Genomic DNA, 21,210 nt, shown 5'->3' on the forward strand with positions numbered 1-21,210 from the left:
AATCTCAGCACTAGGAGGCTGAGGCAGGCAGATCATTTCAAGTTCCAGACCAGCCTGGGCTACAAAGTGAGCCCAAGGTCAGCCTGACCTGCATAGTGAGACCCTGTCTCAAAAAGACAAAAACAAAACAAAACTTTCTGAGCAAAGCCTGAGATCTAGGAAATGATTCAGCCTTGGGGAAGAGATTCAGAAATACCCATCACTTCCGTAGGACTGGAAGATTGGCAACTGAACCAAAATCTTAGAAAATCTTACGTTGTTACCTGTCTCCTTCAGTGGAGACGCTGGCAGGTGGAACATTTCATATATAATTTCTCTTTCTGTTTCTGATCCTTTAGATTATTATAACATAAGATGTCCCTAAATATATAAAAATGGAAGACAGAGAAAAGTTACCAATTTATGAGCTACATAAAGCAATTACAGTTTTGTTCTATTTCTATCATTTCTTCTGAATGCATTTTAAAAACCTGACCCTGTCCTGGTGGGGTTTTCTGGTTTGCTTCTGGCTTTTGGTTCATTTTTAAAAGCTCAAGAAGGGTGGTAGACATTCCTGAAGATAAGAAAAAGCAAGAGAAAAAGCTATCTTTCTTATTTTTAAAGAGTGAACTTTGGAAATTACGTAAGAGCCAATTAGCTTTGCTATCTGAGGAAAAATTACAGAAAAAAAAAATCAGCCGAGTGGCAGCAAACTCCTTCAAATGGGCAAAAATGTAAGCTATCAGTTGGCTGTAAACATCCTTGTACAGAAATCCTGCCAAGGCGAATCAGGATGAGTGGTTGGTGATGAGTTCTCAGACAAGGAGGAAGGAATAGATAAACCCTACAAGGCTTGGCTGAGCTTTTGCCCCCTGAGAGAGAATGAGGTGGTTAAGAGGGCAAGACTGAGCTGTCCCTGGCTCTGTATCACCCTTAGGGGACATTTAAAAGGCCTTCTTCCTCCTGGGCTTCTTCCCCATGCCAGGCTAATTTCAATATCTTTACCAAGCAGCTTTAGAAAGTGCTTCTAACGGCGACTGATAAATCATAGGCTGCTGCTGCATTTCTCCAAAAATAAGACCTAGCCAGAAAATAATCAGCCTTCAAAACTAAAGATCAAAAAATGACAGCACTGATCAGCCCACCTTTTTAGTCACCCTGCAAGGGATCGGTCACGCAGATAAGACAAAGACAGGCTGACAGGGCTGGCATTTTCCATCTCCAGTTTTCAAGGCTGATTATTTTCTGGCTAGGTCTTGTTTGCCAAGAAAGGAGATATTATGAAATGTAGAACATGCCTACTAATCTAAAAAGCCCAGGCCTTCTAAACCAAATCCGGTCCCAGGCAGGACTGGCCACCAGAGGTCTAGGAAGCCCTAGTGGGCTACTGGTGGGAGCACGCACATGTTGGCAGCATATTTAAATGTTGAGGACAATCTCATTGCCAAGAATTCAAGGGTAGAAAGCACTTTTTGGGGAAAGGGGTGTGTCTGAAATAGGGTTTCACTATGCAGTTCAGGCTGGTCTCAGACTCACACTGTTGCCCAGACTGGCTTTGAACTCGAAGTAATACTCCCGCCTCAGCCTCCAGGGTGCTGGGATTCAGGCACGCATCACCACACCTGTCTAGAAGGCACGTTAAAGGGAAGTAGTCTGGAATTGAATAGGAAGTCAATAAGGGAACGAATGCAAGCACATGTCGCAATTGGATGAGCAAGAATTCTTTCTTGAAATCACCAGTTGCTTGTCTGGAGCAAGGGGAATGATACTTCTCTTGGCAGGACAAATATCCACCCATCGTCCTCTATGGCTTCTTTTGACTGAGTCCCGACTATGAGCCAGGTGCTCTGCAGAGCCCTCTTCACCTTCACAGGGTTGTCCCCAGCACCACAGGAAGTCACACTGGTTAATCTCTCTAGCCACACCACCTGATTATGCATGAAGCTACCACGGGAGAAGCAGCAAGCACACTTACCTGGCCTGCCAGGTTGAAATAAGAATGGTTCGTCAGATTAACCGGTGTGGCCCGACTGGCCTGCGCTCTGTAGTTGACCACGAGCTCCCCACCATCCAGGGTGTACGTCACCCAGACCTTCAGCTCCCCGGGGTAGCCTTCTTCGCCATCTGGACTGACCCGGGAAAACTCGACACCATTTGACAGCACTTGAGGCGTCCAGAGGACCTAGAAAAAAAGTGTTTTCACAGCTGCTGAGTCATACCAGCCCCGAGCTAAATGCCACATTTCAATATTCAAGATAACTGATTGCAGAAAGGGATGCAGTTATATAATCACAAAGGCTTTTGACTAAGAGCCTGAATTTTAACTAATCTAAAACTTTGTTTTTATAAAGATAAATGGTTTTCAAAGTACTTATTTTTCTCTATACCTACTCCCATTCCCTACTTGCTTTCTAATTTTACGTATATCTGTAATATTTTTTTCGTTTTGGATTTTTTTCTTTGACATACATTTATTTTAATCTTGGAGCTCTATTCTGTTAAATGTCATATGGCAATACTTTTTAACAGCACTAAAAAATAGCCTTAATGAATCACCCTTTTTCTCTTGAGACACTGTATACAAATACTTTTAAAAACTACAAGGTTCTTATGTTCCCAGGGTAGAATTTAAAACAAATAAGGTACTTGTTTTCCATTAGGAAGTGTTCCGACCTCCAAGTCAAGATTCCTAATTTGGGGGCCTGGTTTGCTCCTAATTCATCCTATGACTTCACGCATGGATCTTTCTATAAAATGAAGCAGTTTAAAAATTATGTTGGAGCCGGGTGTGGTGGTGCATGCCTGTAATGAGCACTCAGGAGACTGAGGCAGGAGGATCGTTGTGAGTTTGAGCTGCAAGATGAGATCAAGGCTAGCCTGAACTGCATAGCAAGACCCTGTCTCAAAAAACCAAAAACAAACAAAATTTTAAACAATCATGTTGGAAGCATCTTCTAGTTCTAGCAAATATGATTCTAAGAATGACAAGAAAATACGTTTTTGTTTCTTTTTGTTTTGTTTTGTTTTTGGTACCAGGGATCGAACTCACAACCTTGCGCTTGCCAGGCAGGCGCTTGTACCACTGAGCTAAATCCTCAGCCCTAAGAAATAATGAAGAGTTTTCCAAAAAAGTTTTTAAAAGGAGGAATGTGAATACGAATCCTGGATAACACAGTAGCTGTTCTCCAGTTGACCTGAAGACCACTCTTTTAGAAAGGGAGGGAAAAACCACCATTTATCGAGTGCCCACGATAAGCGAGGACCTCTGACCAACACTTCACATGCCCAGTCCCACCCCTGGAGTACACTCAGAGTAGGCTCCTTATCCTCCCTGGGGCAGAGAACAGAGGCTCAGAGAGAACAAACTGCTTGTCCCAGGCTGCATAATTCCCAAGCGATAGTGGATCTGCCCTGGAGCCTGTCCCTGTTCCCTTACTCTGTTGGCCAGAGTCCTCATTCCTTGGGGGAGTTCTGGGGTCCCTAGTAAAGAGCCTATGGCAAATAAAAGACCTTCAATTTGTGCAGTGCCCACCAGTCCCTGACTTGGTGGTGGTGTATGTGCAAGAAAGTAATAAATTAAGCCAAATGAAACAATCATCTAAGATGGGTATGGTGGCTCATGCCTGTAATCCCAGCAGAGGCTAAGGCAGGAGAATCACTTCGAGTTCAAGACCAGCCTAAGCTACAAAGTGAGCTCAAGGCCAGCCTGAAATGCACAGTGAGACCCTGTCTCAAAAAGCCAAAAATAACAACAACAATAATAATGAAACAATCGTCTTTGTAGGTTGAAACTTAAACACTAAAACAAATTAAAAAAAAAAAAAACACAGAATTTAAACACTAACAGTTTCAGATGACTCCAACAACATTATCCCCACTTTACAGATGAGCGAACTGAGTTCAGTAGCATTATCTTGTGCACTGCCACCTCCCACATCCTAGAGGAGTGTTATGTAATCTTTTCACACTTCATTTAAGGAAAAAAATCTTGTTAAAAATTTTACAAGTAGGAGCTGGGGATTTAGCTCAGTGGCCTAAGTGCCTGCCTGGCAAGCGTGAGATTGTAAGTTTGATCGCCGGTACCAAAAAAAAAAAATTTTTTTTTAAATGTAAGTAGTCCCACAGCCAAGATTCAGTACTGTCTGTGCTGCGGAAACAAGCGCTCCACAGCCAAGCTTCAAACTGGTCTGGCTGCATACTGCATATTGTTCTATACCTGAGTTTTGGTTGGCTCATGTTTTCTTCAAATCTCTATCTTCAACAGTCCAGCAAAGTTAACAGATGACTGTTAACTGGTGATTTCAAACTGTCTTTCCAGCAAAGTTAACAGATGACCTCCGGAGCCAGAGGCACGCCCAGGACCCTAGCTCTGCCCACCACTGCGGGCGGGGCCAGCCAGGAAGGAGGCTGGTCTCGGCCTCCTCCCAGGAAAGCAGCTGGCATTGGAAACCTACTCGCTGGGCTTAGTAAAGAAAAAATGAATTTTACATCTGAGTTGTCTCCCAGAAATGCTGAACTGTCAAGATACTTAAAATAGGAAGTCTGTTACATGCGTAATTTAAAAAAGAAAAAAGAAAATATTACCTTGCTACCTAGATATTTGCTGCTTCTTATTCCTCCCAGTATTTTTTTTCCCCCAGTACTGGGAATTCAATCCCGGGCTTTCACACTGAGCTACATTCCCAGCCCTAAATGTTCTCTTTTAGAGAAAGGACACAATGGAGAGATTTTTGTATAAACCGAATTAGGAGTTAAGCATAAATCTTATTAACGGGAAGATTTTCCTGACTTTATCGTTTCCAAATATCCAGGAATTCTGCATTGTTAGGCTTTCAAGTACTATTTTGAATCCTCTCAGGTTACTCAACTTTCATCTTTTTTAAAAAATGTGTTAGTTGGGGCTGGGGATTTAGCTCTGTGGCATAAGCGCCTGCCTTGCAAGTGTGTGGTCGTGAGTTTGATCCCTGGTACCGATAAAAAAGAAAAAGGAAAAAAAAAAAAAAGTGTTAGTTGGATATGGTGGTGCATGCCAGTAATCCCAGCACTTGGGAGGCTGAGGTAAGAGGATTACTGCAAGTTTGAGGCCAGCTGGAGCTACAAAGTGAGTCCAAAGCCCGCCTGAAATAGAGGACAAAATCCTGCCTCAAAAAAAAAAAAAAAAAAAAAAAAAAAAACAGCCCCTGCAAAAAACCCTAAAAATAGAAAAACACATACCTACAAACTATTCATTTCGTAGTTGTTGAGATCCAATAAAACATTAAGAAAAAAGTTCATTTGATGCTGCTTATGTTATCATATCAAAACCTGCTGTTCAGAACCTTTCAGCAGCTGCATTAAAAACACTCGTTCTGAGGCTGGGGATTTAGCTCAGCGGCATAAGGGCCTGCCTTGCAAGCGCGCAGTCGTGAGTTCAAGGCCCAGTACCGATAAAAAAAAAAAATCGTATAAAAACATTCCTTCTTTCCCAGGCCCTCTGGGCTGTGCATGGCTCTTTGCCCTAATATCCAGGGACTGAATGCAACACTACCTGTTCCCCAAGGGCTGTTCAGCCGCCATCTCCACCGCAGGTGTTCAAGGGTGGTTGGGGATGAGAGGTCATTGACGGTTACCCCTCCTAAGATGGCATCAGTGCCTTTGTAAGAAAGACCCAAACCCCACCATGTGACTGACATCCTCCCGCTGTCATCACGCAGCAAGATGGCCCTATCCGAGGCTGTACCCTACTCTTGGGCTTTCTAGCCTTCACAATTGTAAGCTACGTATCTTTATAAGTTATCCAGTTTGTATTTTAGCTATAGCACCTGAAAAACAAAGACTATCTTTCTGTGTTCATACAGGGAATACTTATGAAGCAATATCACAGAAAACACCACAGAGGGAACAGGAACATGATAGAACAAGGTGCTGCTCTGAGATAACTCTGATCTTCACCCCAATCTGAGCTGGATCCAGCTTCTCCTGGCTGGGCGCTGCCAGGGGCTTGGCATGCTTTAGAGACTCTGCTCCAACACTGGCAGCGCACAGCCTTCGGCTCTCCCTGGGTAAAGAGTCTGTCACTGAGGAAAGAGAATCAACAGAGCAGTCTAGTTCTAGACCACAGACAGAAAGAAGAGGTGGTGGCCAGAGGCAGAAAAGAAGAAATTGTGGTCGTTAGTGGCTGCATCTGTTCCTCTTCTCCGGCTCTCCTCCAGCCAGAGGGCGTGGGGGTACTTTAAGGAACTTTCTCTCTGAAGTATTCTCTCTAGTAGCCTGAATTGCAATCAAGAGACAAGTTCCCACGGTTAACCTGCAGACGCCCATGGGTCTGGGGAGCAGGAGGCCAGGCATTTCTACAGCTGGGAGAAGCTGCTGGACCCATTTGCTTTCTGGACCTGTTTTCCAGGGATCCACTTTTTATTTAGAAAGGGAAAGTGGAGAGAACTGGAGGTAATCTGACAGCACAAAGCACCTCAGCGGAAGGTGGAGTGGACTTGGGACCTCAGCAGAAGGTGGGTGGACAGGCCCACCTGGCTGTCCCACTGAGGAGCTGTGTGACCTCTCAGAACCTCAGCCTTCTCATTGGCTTGTAAGCCAGAGCTGCGGTAAACGTTGGAGATAACATATGCAGATGCCTGAGCAGCAAGTGCCAGGTCTTGTTACTAATCCATGTTTTGTTAGCCTGACTCTCTGCGTCTCAAGTTGTGAGAAAGTTGTTTTTCCATCTTCCCCCAAGTCGGGGCTCTCATAGTTTTGCTCAGAGCTCCTCTGCGGGTGACAGTGGGAGAAGCTACAGAAGGACGGGCCCCCGATGTGACCACTGGGTCTGCTCCACACACCCTGGCTCACCTTAAAATGCTTGTGGTCCAGGCCTGGGGCTCTGCAAACAGAAGGTACTTGAGGGGACTTTGTGAACTGTGCCAAGAGGGGACTCTGTCTGAGGGCCCCTAACTTACCTTATCAAACCCCCTGAGTCCTCCATGCAGGCTGTTGGGCTCCCTGTTAATGGGCAGCTGATACTTCTTCCCGTCCAGGGTGAATGTCCCTTTGGCGATTCGGTTGGCCACTCTTCCCACCACTGCTCCAAAATAGGGCTGCTTTTGGAGGTACCCTGCGAAGACAGGAGATTAGTTTTACCGCTGCTCACCGCTCTCTTCTGTGGAATTGTTTACACATGACCTTTCCTTTCATAGGAGTGCTTCATGTCCATTATAAAAATTTTAAAGGATTTTTATAATGCACAAAGAAATTTAAATCCTCCTTAATCCCATCACCGGAGAGGTCTATTGTTCGTATTCTTATTTATATCCTTCCCTCTTCTAGTGTATGCATACTGTGTTTTTTAAAAATAAAACTGGGATCTTGGTATATGGCTGCTTTATAATTTTTTTCCTAGCCCAATCAATGTTCTTAACTAAACAATAGACATTTATGTAGTCTTGGGAGAAAATTATCTTATTCTTTTTTTTAAAACTATACAATTAGTATATGGAAATATTCTTTACAGAGAGCTAAGTAATATAAAAGGAAGCCAGATACGATGGCACATGCCTGTAATCCCAGCAATAGGAGGCTGAGGCAGGAGGATCACCTCAAGTTCAAGGCTAGCTGGGGCTACATGGGGAGTTTCAGTCCAGCCTGAACTGCAGAAGAGGTAGGCTTGCTGGAGGACATATAGAATGTCCAGTTAAACCTAAATTGCAGATTATGAAATTTAGTATAAGTATTTTCACAGTACTATTATACATATGAAGTATCAGTTGTTCACCTGAAATTTAAGCTAAGCACCCAGTATTTTACACTATTTACTAATCCACCAACCTTACTACAAGGTAAAACATAAAAGCCATTCTTTACCTGTTCTTCTTAGTGGTAACCACTGTTAAAGAATTTGACATGCACACTTTTTCTTTGCACTAACTACATATAAACACACAAATACACACATACATATATTCTCCGTATATGAAATTGTACCATACACATTTTCTGCAACTTCTCATTTGTCAAATGTCTTCAGAGCTCTCTAGGTCACTACATATCTCTCTGCCTTACTCCTTTTCATGGCTAAAAGTTACACTGATGAGCATAAAACAGTGACAGACTTGTGGCGAGGGTACAGAAAGTGATACTGTATTACTGCAGTTACAGCTTGTGCCTGGGCATATTCTAGTACTTTTCCTTTCTTTAAATTTTTCTGCATTTGCTTTACAAGCAAGGTCCGGATATAGTCCAAGATTTTCCTTCAGATCACTCAGGATCCCCTTGTCCTTTTCTGAGGTCCTCCATACCTACCTTGTTTTTGGATTAGTGGAGAATGCAGCTCAAGTGTTTGCAATACTTTTGTACAGGCGAGGGGCTCTCAGGATACAGATGACTCTGAACCAGTTATGCCAGTTACAGGGTAAGTTCCTGCACCTCAACTGGCCATGCGGAAGGTAAACACTGATCGTTCTCTTCTCTTCCAGGCTGTCTTGGTTCCTTCCTGGCTAATCTATGGTGCCTTGGAGTCTTTCCCACGGACTGTCACTCAGCTAACACAGACTGAACACTTTCCCGGTCCTGGTCACTTCTGTGGTGCACTACACTGAACTCATTTCATTCTCGGAATATTTCTCTGAGGCAGATACTACCATTACCTCTGTTTTACAGATGTGGCAGCTGAACACAAGAGGATAGGAAGATTACTTGCCCCAGCAAGGGACAGTGGCACATGCTTGTAATCCTAGCACTTGGGAGGCTGAGGTAGGAAGATTTCCAGGTGTTTGAGACCAGCCTGAGTTACACAGCAAATTCAATGTCAGCCTGAACCATATAGCAAGACCCTGTTGAAGAAGGAGGAGGAGGAGGAGGAAGAAAAGTGGTATTTGAGAGGATGTGTGAGGGTTATACAGATTTGAGGGGGGTACTGGGGATCAAACTCATGACCTTGCGCTTGCCAGGCAGGCGTTTATGCCACTGAGCTAAACCCCCAGCCCAGGTTATATACAAATGCTACCATTTTATATGAAGGATTTGAGCATCTACAAATTTTGGTATCTGTGTACCACCATGCCCAGGCCTCCCATATACTTTTAAATCATCCCTAGATTACATATGACATCTAACACAATGGAAATAACGTTTATACTATATCGTTAAGGGAATGACAAGAAGAAAGCCTAAATAAGTTGAGTAAGGGCTGGGGATTTAGCTCATTGGCATAAGTGCCTGCCTTGCAAGTGTGCGGTCGTGAGTTCAATCCCCAGTACTGATTAAAAAAAAAAATCAAGAAATAAGTTGAGTACAAATGGATTTTCTTCTTTTTTTGGTACTGGAGACCAAACCCAGGGCTTCACATATGCTAGGCAAGCGTACTACCTGCATGAATACATCCTCTGCCCTGGTTATAGTACTATTTTTTGAGTCAAGGTCTTGCTAAGCTGCCCAGGCCTTGCTAAAATGCTGGCCTTATGATCCTACTCCTTTAGCCTCCTGACTAGCTAAGATTATACACATGTTCCACCACAGCCAGCGTAAATGCATTTCTTGTCCCCCAAAGACTTTCTATCTGTGGTTGGATGAATCCATGCATATAAAATCTACAGATATGGAAGGCTGAGGGTATCTGGAAGCACAAAACCTTTTAGTTGATCACCGCTAGTACCATCTCTGGGTGAGGCTGATCTCTCTACCAGCTTCTATTTCTCCCCATCCTCCTGGTTTTTTTTGAACCTGTAGTTTTAAAACTGCTTACACTCGTGTCTTACTTTTCTCTTTGCTGAGACAAAATACCTGATGCCCAAAGTTAAAGGAGGAAAAGTTTACTATATAGCTCAGTTTCAGGAGGTTTCAGTTCATAGTTGAGTGGAGGGTGCGGGGCAGAGGGGCTTTGCAGAGCGGGCAGGCAGAAGTCCGTAAGCAACAAGCAGCACCCTCATGTCAATCCCAGGATCACTCTAGATCAAGCCACCTCCGAAAAGGCCTTCCTACGTCAACAGGAGATTTTGGGGGACATCCAGATACAAGCCAAAACAATTGGTTAACCAGAGTCAGTCCCAAAGAGCCAAACAAGCTCTTGTTGGTTTTCTTTCACCCCTGATTTTCACAGAGATGGGCATGATCCCTTTCCCAACCATCAGCAATAATCACAGCAAAAGACAATTTATCAAGGGAAATGCATCATGTATCTCTTTGGTCATAGTTTATTTGACACAGGCACCTTCAGATTGCAGACTCAGTGACCTCAGGGTGAACTATCCTTTTTGTGCTTTGGTGTAATGAAGAATGGACAGATATATAGAAATATGATTAGACAAGAAAGGTTTGATGAAATAATAGTGACAGAAGGAGAAACCCAGCAAGGCCTGCCTGTCCAGATTCTTTCTGATCCATCTGGGCAGCATTCTTTCTTCCCAAATGTGGGGCAGAGCCCTCTGCAGCATGGTGAAGTCTGTGACCTACAATGAGCCAAGGCAGTGAGACAATCTTTTTTCTTGTTTTTTTTTTTGCAGTTCTGGGAATTAAAACCAAGGGTGCTCTACTACAGAGTTACATCCCCAGTCCTTTTTGGTTTTTTTATTTTGAGACAAGGTCTTGCTTAAGCCCCTAAATGGCCTTGAGCCTGTGATCTTCCCACCTGAGCCTCCCATGCAGCTGGGATTACAGGAGTGTGCCACTGCGCTGAGCAGAGAATTTGTTTTAATGGCTCACTCTTGACAGAAAGAGCAGGGGTGAGTAGAGTAACATTTCTAGGTTTTATGCTTGGTTTTGGGAAAAAGAGGTTTCTGGTTCTATGATCTGCCGTGGTGAAGAAGATTTGGACAGAAAGTCAGAAGCTATTTCTAAAGCCTTTACTTTGGAGTGTTGTTTTCTGAACCCCAATAAGGCTAAAAATAAATAAATAAATAAAGGAAAGCAGAATTTTTGTCTGAACAACTGTTAGCCTGTAGCTCATTTTCAGCCCTACCCTGACTTACTTCACAAGTGTCTCTCTGGAGGTGCACTGGCCACTGGAAACGAGCACACTCCTAGCAGTAACCCTCTAGCCACAGGCTAGGAAGGGACCCCTGAAGCGGCCCCTCCTGGGTAACAGCTAAGCAGCGCGCGGTTTGGATGGATAATCATAAGTAATTAAAGCAGAGGATCGAGACACCTTATTCTTAGTTATCTCAAAAATTCACAGAACAGAGTTCACACTATCTCCAAACGCTGCTAACTTTTCACCTCAGAACAGAATTACAGAGTGACAACCTGCAAATCTCAAATTGGGCAGGATTAAAAAACTGTTTTGAATTGTAGAAAACATGAAAAGTTCAAAGTTCCTAGGTCAATCCACGTGAAGGCTGCCTTGATCCAGTCAACTGCACCAGGAAGAGAAAGTTCATTCCTTTTCTAGGGAAAATACCGGCCAGAATCAATTAATAAATGTTTAGTCATAGGATATGATCTTTCCACTTCGCTAACCCCCCAGATCCCTATTATTATACCCACTTCAGAGAGAAATAAAATTATTTACTACTCTTTTTACAAGAGTTTCCCCCTAAAAGTGGCTGAAAATTGATAATCACTTTAATTATCCCAGATCGACTAATTGATTGATCTATCTATGATTCTTTTTCCTTTGAGACTGAGTCTCAGTTTGAAGTTCAGGCTGAACTCACTATACAGTCTAGCTGGCCTTGAACCTGCAGCAATCCTCCTGTCTCTTCTTCCAGAGGGCTGACATTACAGGGAGGAGTCACCATGCTTGGCATCGATGCTGTCTTTTTTTGCAGGCTACCAAATGAAACAAAAGTTCTAGCAGGGTGAGGGGAAATATAGGGAGCAACGGAAGGAAGGGGGATAAAAATAACTAATTGCTCATTCTGAGTAGAGATGTATCACAGTCCACAATGTATTTAATCATCCCAATGCATTTTAAGGAAGGGACAGGTCTGGAGAAGTTCAATCCCTTGCCTAAAATCACAAGCTATGAGGGACAAGGTAGAGATTGATTGATTGATTGATTTTTTCTTTTTGAGACAGGGTTTCATTATGCAGTTCAGGCTGGTCTTGGGCTCACTTTGCTGCCCAGGTTGGTTTTGAGCTTGCAATGATCCTCCTGCCTCTGTCTCCCAAGTGCTGGGATTACCGTCATGCCCCACTGCGCCTGGGAGATTTATTTATTTTTGGTAGAGATTTAAACTGGGCCCCCTCAGTGCCCCCTCAAAGATACTCCTGGGCATCTGCAACATTCACCTGACTCCTTTGATTTCCACTTCATACTTCATCTGAACTCAGGTTTTCTAAAAGCACTGTTTGTTTATTTACTGTGGTACTGAGGGGTAAAACCCAGATCTTCGCACATTAGCAAGCAAGTGCTCTGTCACTGAGTCAAGTCCCTAGCTCTCATTAGAGCTTGTTTTTCTATTTTTTTTTTTCTTCCAAAAAAAGTTACTGCACTAACAGGTCATTTGGTGGTAACTAGGGGAAAAGTCAAGGGAAAGATGTCTCACTGATTGATTGGCCAAGTTGTTTCTATCTGTGACTTCTAAGTGATATTCTTATCACAGCACGCTTTGAAAGAAATCTAACAGTAAAGTTTTAAAAACATTTTTAAAGACACCAATTGGTAGGAAGAGCTCATAGGCTTTACTGATTATTTTTCCAAAGTGTAACTAAAAGATTTACAGCTCATAGGCTTTACTGATTATTTTTCCAAACTGTAACTAAAAGATTTACATAATTTACCTCTTTAGAATTATACAGAGAAAAGACTTCATTTTCCCTAGGAGAAATTAAAACATTCTGACCTCAACTTATGGCTATCATCCAAGCAGATTATATAACCTATCTGGGAAACTAAAGATTGTTCACATCCAGTCTGGCAGTTACAAAAGGCCCATGTCTCATGGAATTACCCATGCTTGGCCCGTCCTCATGGATCAAAACATTTCTGGGACATAGTAATGTCAAGATAATCCTGTATTGTGTCAAGTCTTATTACTTTTTTATTTACTTCAGCTTGTTCATGTACACTTATATAAGCAGACATTTAAAAAGGATACACAGTGAAATTGTGTCCATCCTATACTCTACACCCAAGCTACCAAGGTTCCTTTCTTAAGAATAACCACTGCTGGGACTGGGGACTTTAGCTCAGCAGCATAAACTCCTGCCTGGCAAGCGCAAGGTTATGAGTTCTATCCCTGGTACAAAAAAAAAAAAAAAAAAAACAACCACTCCTGGGCATTGTGGTACACACCTGTAATCCAGGTACTTGAGAGGCCAAGAGGCAGGAGGATTACGACAAGTTTGAGGGCAGCCTGGACTACATAGTGAGTTGAAGTCCTGCCTGAGCTACATAGCAAGATCTTATCTCAAAAAACCAAAATAATAATAATAATAATAATAATAATAAAATAGCCAATGATACGTGTTTCTTAATATGGATTTTAAGATATTAGAATTAACCAAAATAGTTGCAGAGACATTTTATATTTTAATGACTGAGACAATCTGCTTCCTGTCATATGTGAAGTCTGTGGCAATACTAAAAGGTGCTATAAAAAATTGAAAAGCACAGCCTTAAAAGAACTAGGGTCCAGTTAGAACAACCTCAAAGACCACTACACATATGAAAAAGCACTACTTCATATTCTAAGGATATTCTCCTTCAACTTGTTTTGAGAATAGCATTAACTCCTTTTAGAAGAATTAAATTGTCCACATTAAAATATAAGAATGAAAATGTCCAACTCGATCATACACTCAAAAGAGTATTTGAAATGCTCTGATTCAACTTGGCATTTGGTGAAGCTGCATGCATCCTGATCAGAAAACGCTAGCAAACATTCTTAAAATGTGTTGAGTTGAGGGAAGCCAGGAAAACACACCCAGCTAGATCTTCGCAATTTAAAGGGAGTTCTCCCCTCCCTCCTCCCTCTCTCTTTCTTTTGAGACAGGGTCTCCCGGTGTAGAGCAGGCTGGTCTTGAACTGCAACAACTTCCTGCTTCACCCTCCCAAGTGCTGGGATTACAGATGTGTGCTACCATATCCAGCTTGTTTTTTAAGAACAATTCTTTTTTTTTTTTTTTTTTTTTTTTTTTTTTTTGTCTTTTTGAGACGGGGTCTCGCTATGAAGTTCAGGCTGGCCTTGAGCTCACTTTGTAGCCCAGGCTGGTCTCGAACTCACAAGGATCCTTCCTGCCTCAGCCTCCAGAGTGCTGGGATTACAGGTGTGAGCCACCACGCCCAGCTCAAGAACAGTTCTTTCACTGAGACCCTCATAAAGGTCACAGACATACAAATGGTTTTGTAAATGGCCTCTCACAATCAATATTTCCAAGTAACTGGCATTTCCACACAGTTGTCCCTTCAGTACATTTCCATGCTTGCAAGAAGCTAGTGCTTCCTGGGTGCCAAGCTACTGCAACCCACACTTCACATGAAATCAAAAGAACTGCCCTTCTCCAAGCCACGTGTGACACACAGACAACCAGGGGTGAGGAACAAAATCCTTACAACATCCTTTTCATAAATTGTACTAAAGAAATAAAATATTTTTTCTATAATCAAAACAAAGTTTTTCTGTTGACCACAAATCATGAGCCAGTTTAAAAATATAGAGAACCAAACAGGCAGAATGACATGCCAAAAGGAAAAAAACCTCAAGCCTCCTCTCCAGCAGAATTCGTCTACATAACTCACCACAGACCAGAGGGGTATTGTTTCCCCTTGCCAGTTCTATCTCAGACCTGGTTTTCTGTCTAGTTACACCACAATACAAAGAGATAGCATAATTTACCTTTCCTCTTGCTGCAATCAAACTGCAATTAAAATTATTTCTTTATGCAATGCTGGGTAAAAATCTGTCTCTTCAGCTAACCTGCAAACCCCTTAAAAGGTGGAGACCTTGTTTGTCTTGCTAAAGTAGGCTTTCCGAATTGACTTAAAATGAATTAAAAGTTTTAAAGTCCATGAATTAATACGTGATCCTCATTGCCCATGGACTCTGATGGAATAAAAGTCCATCTAGTTAAAAGGAGGCCTAATTTCTAGACAGAGCTGGACTTCTTTCCTTAACTACTTAATTTCTGAGCAGAAAGAGAGTTGGGGGCGGGCAGAGCATTATAGTCCACTGACCAAAACAGGCAAAATCTCCAGTCATACAGTCTGCTCACACTATCATGAATTTCTGGGTCAGCTAGGCTTCGAAGAGTGTCTGACAAAGGAAAAAGGAAATACAAGGCACATGTTGTAATTTTTCTAGTTCAATAAGAGCACAAGAAAGAGAACAGGGAACCACACACTCCCAGTGACCAGCAGTTCAAAGATTGACCCAGGGTTACTGAAACTTTGTCTTAATCGCAACTGACTTTTTGGTAACCAAAGGTAAACCCCGAACGGAAAATCAAGACACCATGTCCTAGAGCTATCTGCATTCTTTTTTTCCCCCAATCGCCGATCGCAGAACTATCCTATTAGCAAGATTCACATACTCCTGAGTTAGACGGCCCCAAGCTCAGGAACTTGGCTCTCTGTCCCTAATGCGGCCGACGGCCCGAGCGAACCAGAGGGTGCCAGGGTGCCAGGCGTGCGCCTGGGGTCCGCCAGCGGCCTGGGGCAGGATGCAACCCACCTTCCAACTCGGCAAAGCCGAGCACCACGTCTGAGGCTTTCCCCTGCCTGTCTTTGACCTCCAGAGCTGTGATCGTGCAGCCCCAGGAGATGATATCCACTCTCAGCTGGTCTGACTGCAGCTGGAACTTCTCCACCGTCCCTCCCCCCAGGGGCAGCTCTCCAAACACGTTTCTGGTCACCGAAACCATTGGGAAAGTTCGGGATGCGAAGCTACTCTCAGCTCCTGAAAAGCCAGCGGCCAAACTATAAACGACGTGAGTTTAATAGGGCAGAGGCGCGACTCTGTTTAGGCTCCTCCCCCTCCTCTCCTGGCTTTAGGGAGTGACCATTCCTGCAAAAAATATCCTCCAGTGTTTTTCTAACTCTTTAGCCCAGGGCAAAACGAAAGGCAAAAATTTCCAGCCAGGCTTGCAGTTTTTTTCCCCTTTATTAATTTGATCGCACTGCATCTTGGGAACGGTAGTCTTTGGGAAGTCGAATTGCATTTTGGGACCTGTAGTCTTTTTAAAACCAAAACGTGTATCTTGAGCGTTCCACCGCTTCTCCCACTCACCTTCTGGACACCCAGTGTGCCAAGAGACTCGCACCCTTTTCTTGTTGCTTAAGTCCAAATTCCTTTAAGAAGAAATTAAGGGATCAACTATATTGGGGTCCCTGTAAATGCCAGCTCGCATACACACAAGTAGGAAGAAGTCCAGAAGTATGGCTGTAAGAGTAAAGTCCTGAGGTCATTCAATATTGTCTTGCTTAAGTGTGCCCTCAGAATGATCTGAGGAGGCTTCTAAATGCTTATTCCTAGGCCCTCTCCTGCAATTTTTGATTCTGGGAGCCTAGGGTAATAATCAGGAATCTGCATTTTTCACACCCTTCAGGTTATTAGTCTAACGCATATTTATCTCCAGCCAGACTTCAGGAAAAATTGATGGCTAACTGTAAGACTTGATGACTAACCCAGATTTTCCCCCAAAATAGGTTCCGATGGAGGATATAGAGTTTTAATTAGACTACAGGTTAAAATACAGGTATCTCTGTATTTCTTTGCTAAATCTGGCAACTCAAGAATAGAGTACCAGCCCGAGGGAAGAGGCGGGCTCTAAGTTCCTCTTTAGGTTTGTCTTTACACTCAGTCACACTTCACAGTCAGTCAGCTTTGCTTGGTCCTGCTTTTGGCTCGGTTCCTGGATACTTCAGACAGCATCCAACCACACTGGGATGCGCAGAAATATATGTGATGAGGAAATTCGGAGAACTGGGATGATGTTCCTGTCATCAGACACTAAGAAAACATAGTAACCTCTCTGAGCCTTTTCTGTCTGTGTAGTTTGAAGGAGTATTTAACACTCTTCCTCAAAGCCTCAATTCTCCATCATGAAACCAGGGAGGAATTCTGATAGCAAAGGAAAAGCAGGCTACCATCAGGCTTTGCAACGTATAGTAATAAAAAAGGTCCAAAGAAGTCAAATTACAGATTGCACAGCATGTGTACAATAACCAACAGGCACTCCTGTGTGCTGCTTCATCAGAAACTCTCACGAGCTCTGCAAGTCCCTTCAGCCCACTGAACAGTTGTGCCTGCCTCATGCACAAGCCCTTTCGGCAATGCTGCGTTAGCAAGGATGTCTTAGAATCTCTTCTCTGAGCTGGAAGACCACTTTTTTTTTCTTCCTTTCAGCCTCCAGTTCTCAGTGTTCTGCAAAGTTCCTGCCGTCACAGAAGAAATAAATTTTCAACTGAGAGGCCAGCGCCAAGTGTTGCTAGGGGAGGTGACATTGCCTGGCTTGGTAGAAAATGAAACATCGCATGATGTCTCCCTCAGATGTAAGGAGTATACGTCTTGATTTTATTTTCCTTTTACTTTGAAATGTTGAACTCATTGTTTCAAATAAGACTACCTTCAACTTACAACAGCTCTCAGGCACAACCTGATTTTTTAAAAATCTAAATATCCCACTTTCTTAACCTCAGTGATATGCTGAAAGAATATTTGTGCCCCCACCCACCCACCCACCCAGTCTAGGGAAACATCCTCCATCTGTGAGAAGGTCAGAAGCAAGGAGAGATTATATAAAATGAAACACTGCCAAACTCTGGCAAGTATTTAGTTTAATTTTAAGCTAAACCTGAGGGTAAGTTTCTGAGGTAAAGGGAGTAAGACTTGTGACATTTTTTGTTTGTTTGTTTTTGTTTTTTTGAGACAAGGTCTTGCTATGCAGTTCAGGCTGGCCTTGAGCTCACTTTATAGCCCAGGCTGGTCTCAAACTCGCAAGGATCCTCCTGCCTCAGCCTCCCAAGTGCTGGGATTACAGGCGTGAGCCACCACGTCCGGCTTTGTGACTTTTTTTGTAAAAGAGGAATTATTTTTCTTTCAACTAGAGGGGTAGGCATCAAGGCATATAAATAAAGAAAAAAGCCTGTTTCCCCTCAGCTGGAGGTTAGTCCCCAAAACAAAATGCCAGCGAGCAGGGGCCTGAGGAAAGGGGAACCTCGTCTCTGTTACTTCTCTTCCTCTTTCTAACTCACGGTTCCTGGGAACTCTCAGCCCCTGGATTCAGAGAAACCACTTTGAAGCCCTGAACTGCTGACAGGCTGCTGTACAGCGGAAACTCTCTGAGATATAATTACAAAACCAACTCAGACAAAACTGTCTGTAAAGGGATCTGGAGTGGATTTGCTTTTGTTGGGTTGGAATGTTACTGTCTCTGTTCTCATTCCTTACCAGTTCTTCTCAGGATTCCTTATCTTCCCATAAGAATGTTTTTGTTATTGTGTATTCCACTGTTGGAATGTTCTGACTTGGATTTTTTTTTTTTTTTAGCCCTAACTCATTATACTTGGTTTCAGATTAAAACCAACAACAGCGACAAACTTGTATTGGGAAACCAGGAACACCAGGGAGAATCCTAACAAGTTTGCAAGAGATAGAAGTCTTCATAGGCCAACTCAGGGCAGTTTCATCAATAATTCTGGGAGGAAGGCCTCATGGGGGGTGTGTGAGAACTTATTTGGGAAGATGAACCACATTTGCCTGCATGATGTGTTGTTCATTTGTCAGATATTAGACCAGTATTTGCCAAGCACTGTGCTAAATGCTGACTCTACATTAATAAGTGAAACACGACCATCTCTGAGGAGATTCCAGTTTAACATGATAGTCCTCATCTCTATCCTCCATAAACTTCAGTTAAATCTTCAGAATTCACCATCAGCCAACGCTGGATAAAGTGTTGGGATTGCCCTCAAGGTATTTATAATTTTGGGACTGCTCAAAGACAACCAGCTATATCAGGATTATTGTAAAATTTCTAGGAAAAGCACAGTGACTGCCACGTATCAACTGTTCACTAATTCTTACTGAATGAATTCATGATGCATTTTTATGAGCAGATAATGCTATTGTGGAGCGCTGTTTCTAATACCAGAAGACCTAAGTTCAAGAAGCACTAGCATTTACTGGCAGGGTAATTAGTTCAACCACTCTGAACCTCAGTTTCTTCATCTATAAAATGGGAGTAAATCACATGATTGGCTTGTCCAATTATTATTCATTGAAAGCTGGTAAACATAAAGTACTAAAAATTTCTTTGGTATTTTCTAAAAATCTATTAGGTACTATGGTAAGTACATCTGAGCAGGCACTATTATCTGATACAGAAACTGAGACAGAGGTCAGGGTTGTTCACGGTCACATGGTTAGTATATCAGGAAACCAAGATTGGATCCTCGGTAACTGGGCTGCAGAAATAAGAGCATATAACCACTTTTTTATCTGCCACCCGATATTGTGATCATCTGAGAACACAAACAGCAAAGCACTTTGCACGCTCTAGCACATTACAGGAACACAGACATGATCATCCTCTAAGATAATTATAAACTTCTAAAAAGTCTCTTTTGGGCTCATGAGGGTGTTACATTCACTAACTGTAGATAACTAAAGGCCTGCCAGGTGTGCTGACACACATCTGTAATTCTAGCAGACGAGAGGCCACAGCAGGAGGGTCTCTGAGAGGTCCATCCCAACTTGTGCTACATAGTGAGTCAAGGCCAGGCTGAACTATGTAGTGAGACCCTGTCTCTCTCTCTCTCTCTTTTTTTTTTTTTTTATTGGTACTGGGGATCGAACTCAAGACCGCCTGCTTGCAAGGCAGGTGCTTATGCCACTGAGCTAAATCCCCAGCCCCGAGACCTTGTTTCTTTTTTTTTTTTTTGTCTTTTCGTTTTTTATCGGTACCAGGGATCGAACTCACGACTGCCTGCTTGCAAGGCAGGCGCTTATGCCGCTGAGCTAAATCCCCAATCCCGAGACCTTGTTTCAAAGACAAAAAAAAAAGATTCCCCCCAAAATAAAAAGTTCTTAACGCCTACAGATCCTGCTTTACATTGTAAATATTTTAGTATTTATTTATTATGTACATGCTTTAATTTTGACATCAGTATAAAGAATTTAGAAAATAACAAAAACTGAATCTAATACAGTATTTGGTGGCCACTAGGACAAAATATACTAGAATTAGATTAGACTTACTCTTCTGTTAACTCATTTTTTTTTTTTCATTTAAAAGCGTGGTTTTTTTCTGTACTGGTTTTTATAGATGATCTCAATCCTTATAATAACTACAGAGTATTCCCCTGTGTACATGCACCACGATTCATCTTTTATTCAGGCTGCTGTTGCCCGTGCTCAGGATTATAAGAAATGTGGTCATGGATTCACACGTGTATATTGCTTTATGGAGTTAGGCAAGAATGTAGGTAGATTACTACCAGCAGAAGTGCTGCCTCAAAGGGTGTATCTGAAATGTATGGATTTTTAAAGTTCATTTTCAACTTTTTTTTTTTGTCTTTTTGAGACAGGGTCTCGCTGTACAGTTCAGGCTGGCCTTGAGCTCACTTTGTAGCCCAGGCTAGTCTCAAACTCACAACGATCCTCCTGTCTCAGCCTCCTGAGTGCTGGGATTACAGGTGTGAGCCACCACGCCCGGCTCATTTTCAATTTTTTAAAAAGAATTTCAGATTTATAGGAAACTGGAAAGGTAGTACAATGCACATCATATATTCTTCATGAATTCAGTAATTTTAAGACACATTTGGATTATTTTTCTCTAATTCTACTCTTCCTCCTCCCCTTTTTCATTCCTTACAACTCAGAGTAGGTTGTAGGTGTTATAGCTCTTCATTGCTAAATATATCAGCATATAGTGTCTAAGAGCATTCTCTCTCCCAATAATGATACAGCTATCAAATTCAAGAAATCTATTATTGCTGGGCATAGGGGTGCATACCTATAATCCCAGCACTCAGGAGGCTGTGGCAAAAGGATCTCTGTAAATTTGAGGCCAGACTGGGCTATATAATGAGACCCTATCTCAAAAAAAGAAAGCAAGAAAGAAATCTAATATTAAAATATGATTATGTAATGTAATGCACATATTTGTATTTGAGCAGTTTTCTCAATAATGTCCTTCATAGTAACTTAGGTTCTTGGTTTAGGGTCCAGTTTATGATTTTACGTTACATTTAGTTGTCTTGCTCTTTTCTTCAATCTCCTTTAATTCTAGAACGGCTCTTCAGTAAATATTGCTTTTACCTGTCTCAAACACTTTCCTCCAATGGTTTTAAAACCTACTGATGACTCATGCCTGAATCTATTA

At 42.5% G+C, this 21,210-nt stretch overlaps 1 protein-coding gene across 1 annotated transcript in view; it reads right to left on the minus strand.

The window, feature by feature from the left end:
• The window catches only part of Galm (galactose mutarotase), a 60,548-nt gene extending 44,716 nt beyond the window's left edge, over positions 1 to 15,832 (minus strand). The window contains exons 1-3 of the mRNA XM_003473035.5: positions 15,558 to 15,832; positions 6,912 to 7,066; positions 1,955 to 2,161 (exon numbers count right to left, since the gene is read on the minus strand). Coding sequence (XP_003473083.1) covers positions 1,955 to 2,161; positions 6,912 to 7,066; positions 15,558 to 15,747 — 552 coding nt within the window. The 5' untranslated portion in view covers positions 15,748 to 15,832. The remainder of the gene's footprint in view (positions 1 to 1,954; positions 2,162 to 6,911; positions 7,067 to 15,557) is intronic.
• Between the last annotated feature and the right edge of the window lie 5,378 nt (positions 15,833 to 21,210).

This window comes from Cavia porcellus, unplaced genomic scaffold (genome assembly GCF_034190915.1).
Source record: "Cavia porcellus strain 051 isolate PalLab524CR breed Dunkin Hartley unplaced genomic scaffold, mCavPor4.1 scaffold_1, whole genome shotgun sequence".
Classification (NCBI taxonomy): Eukaryota; Metazoa; Chordata; class Mammalia; order Rodentia; family Caviidae; genus Cavia; species Cavia porcellus.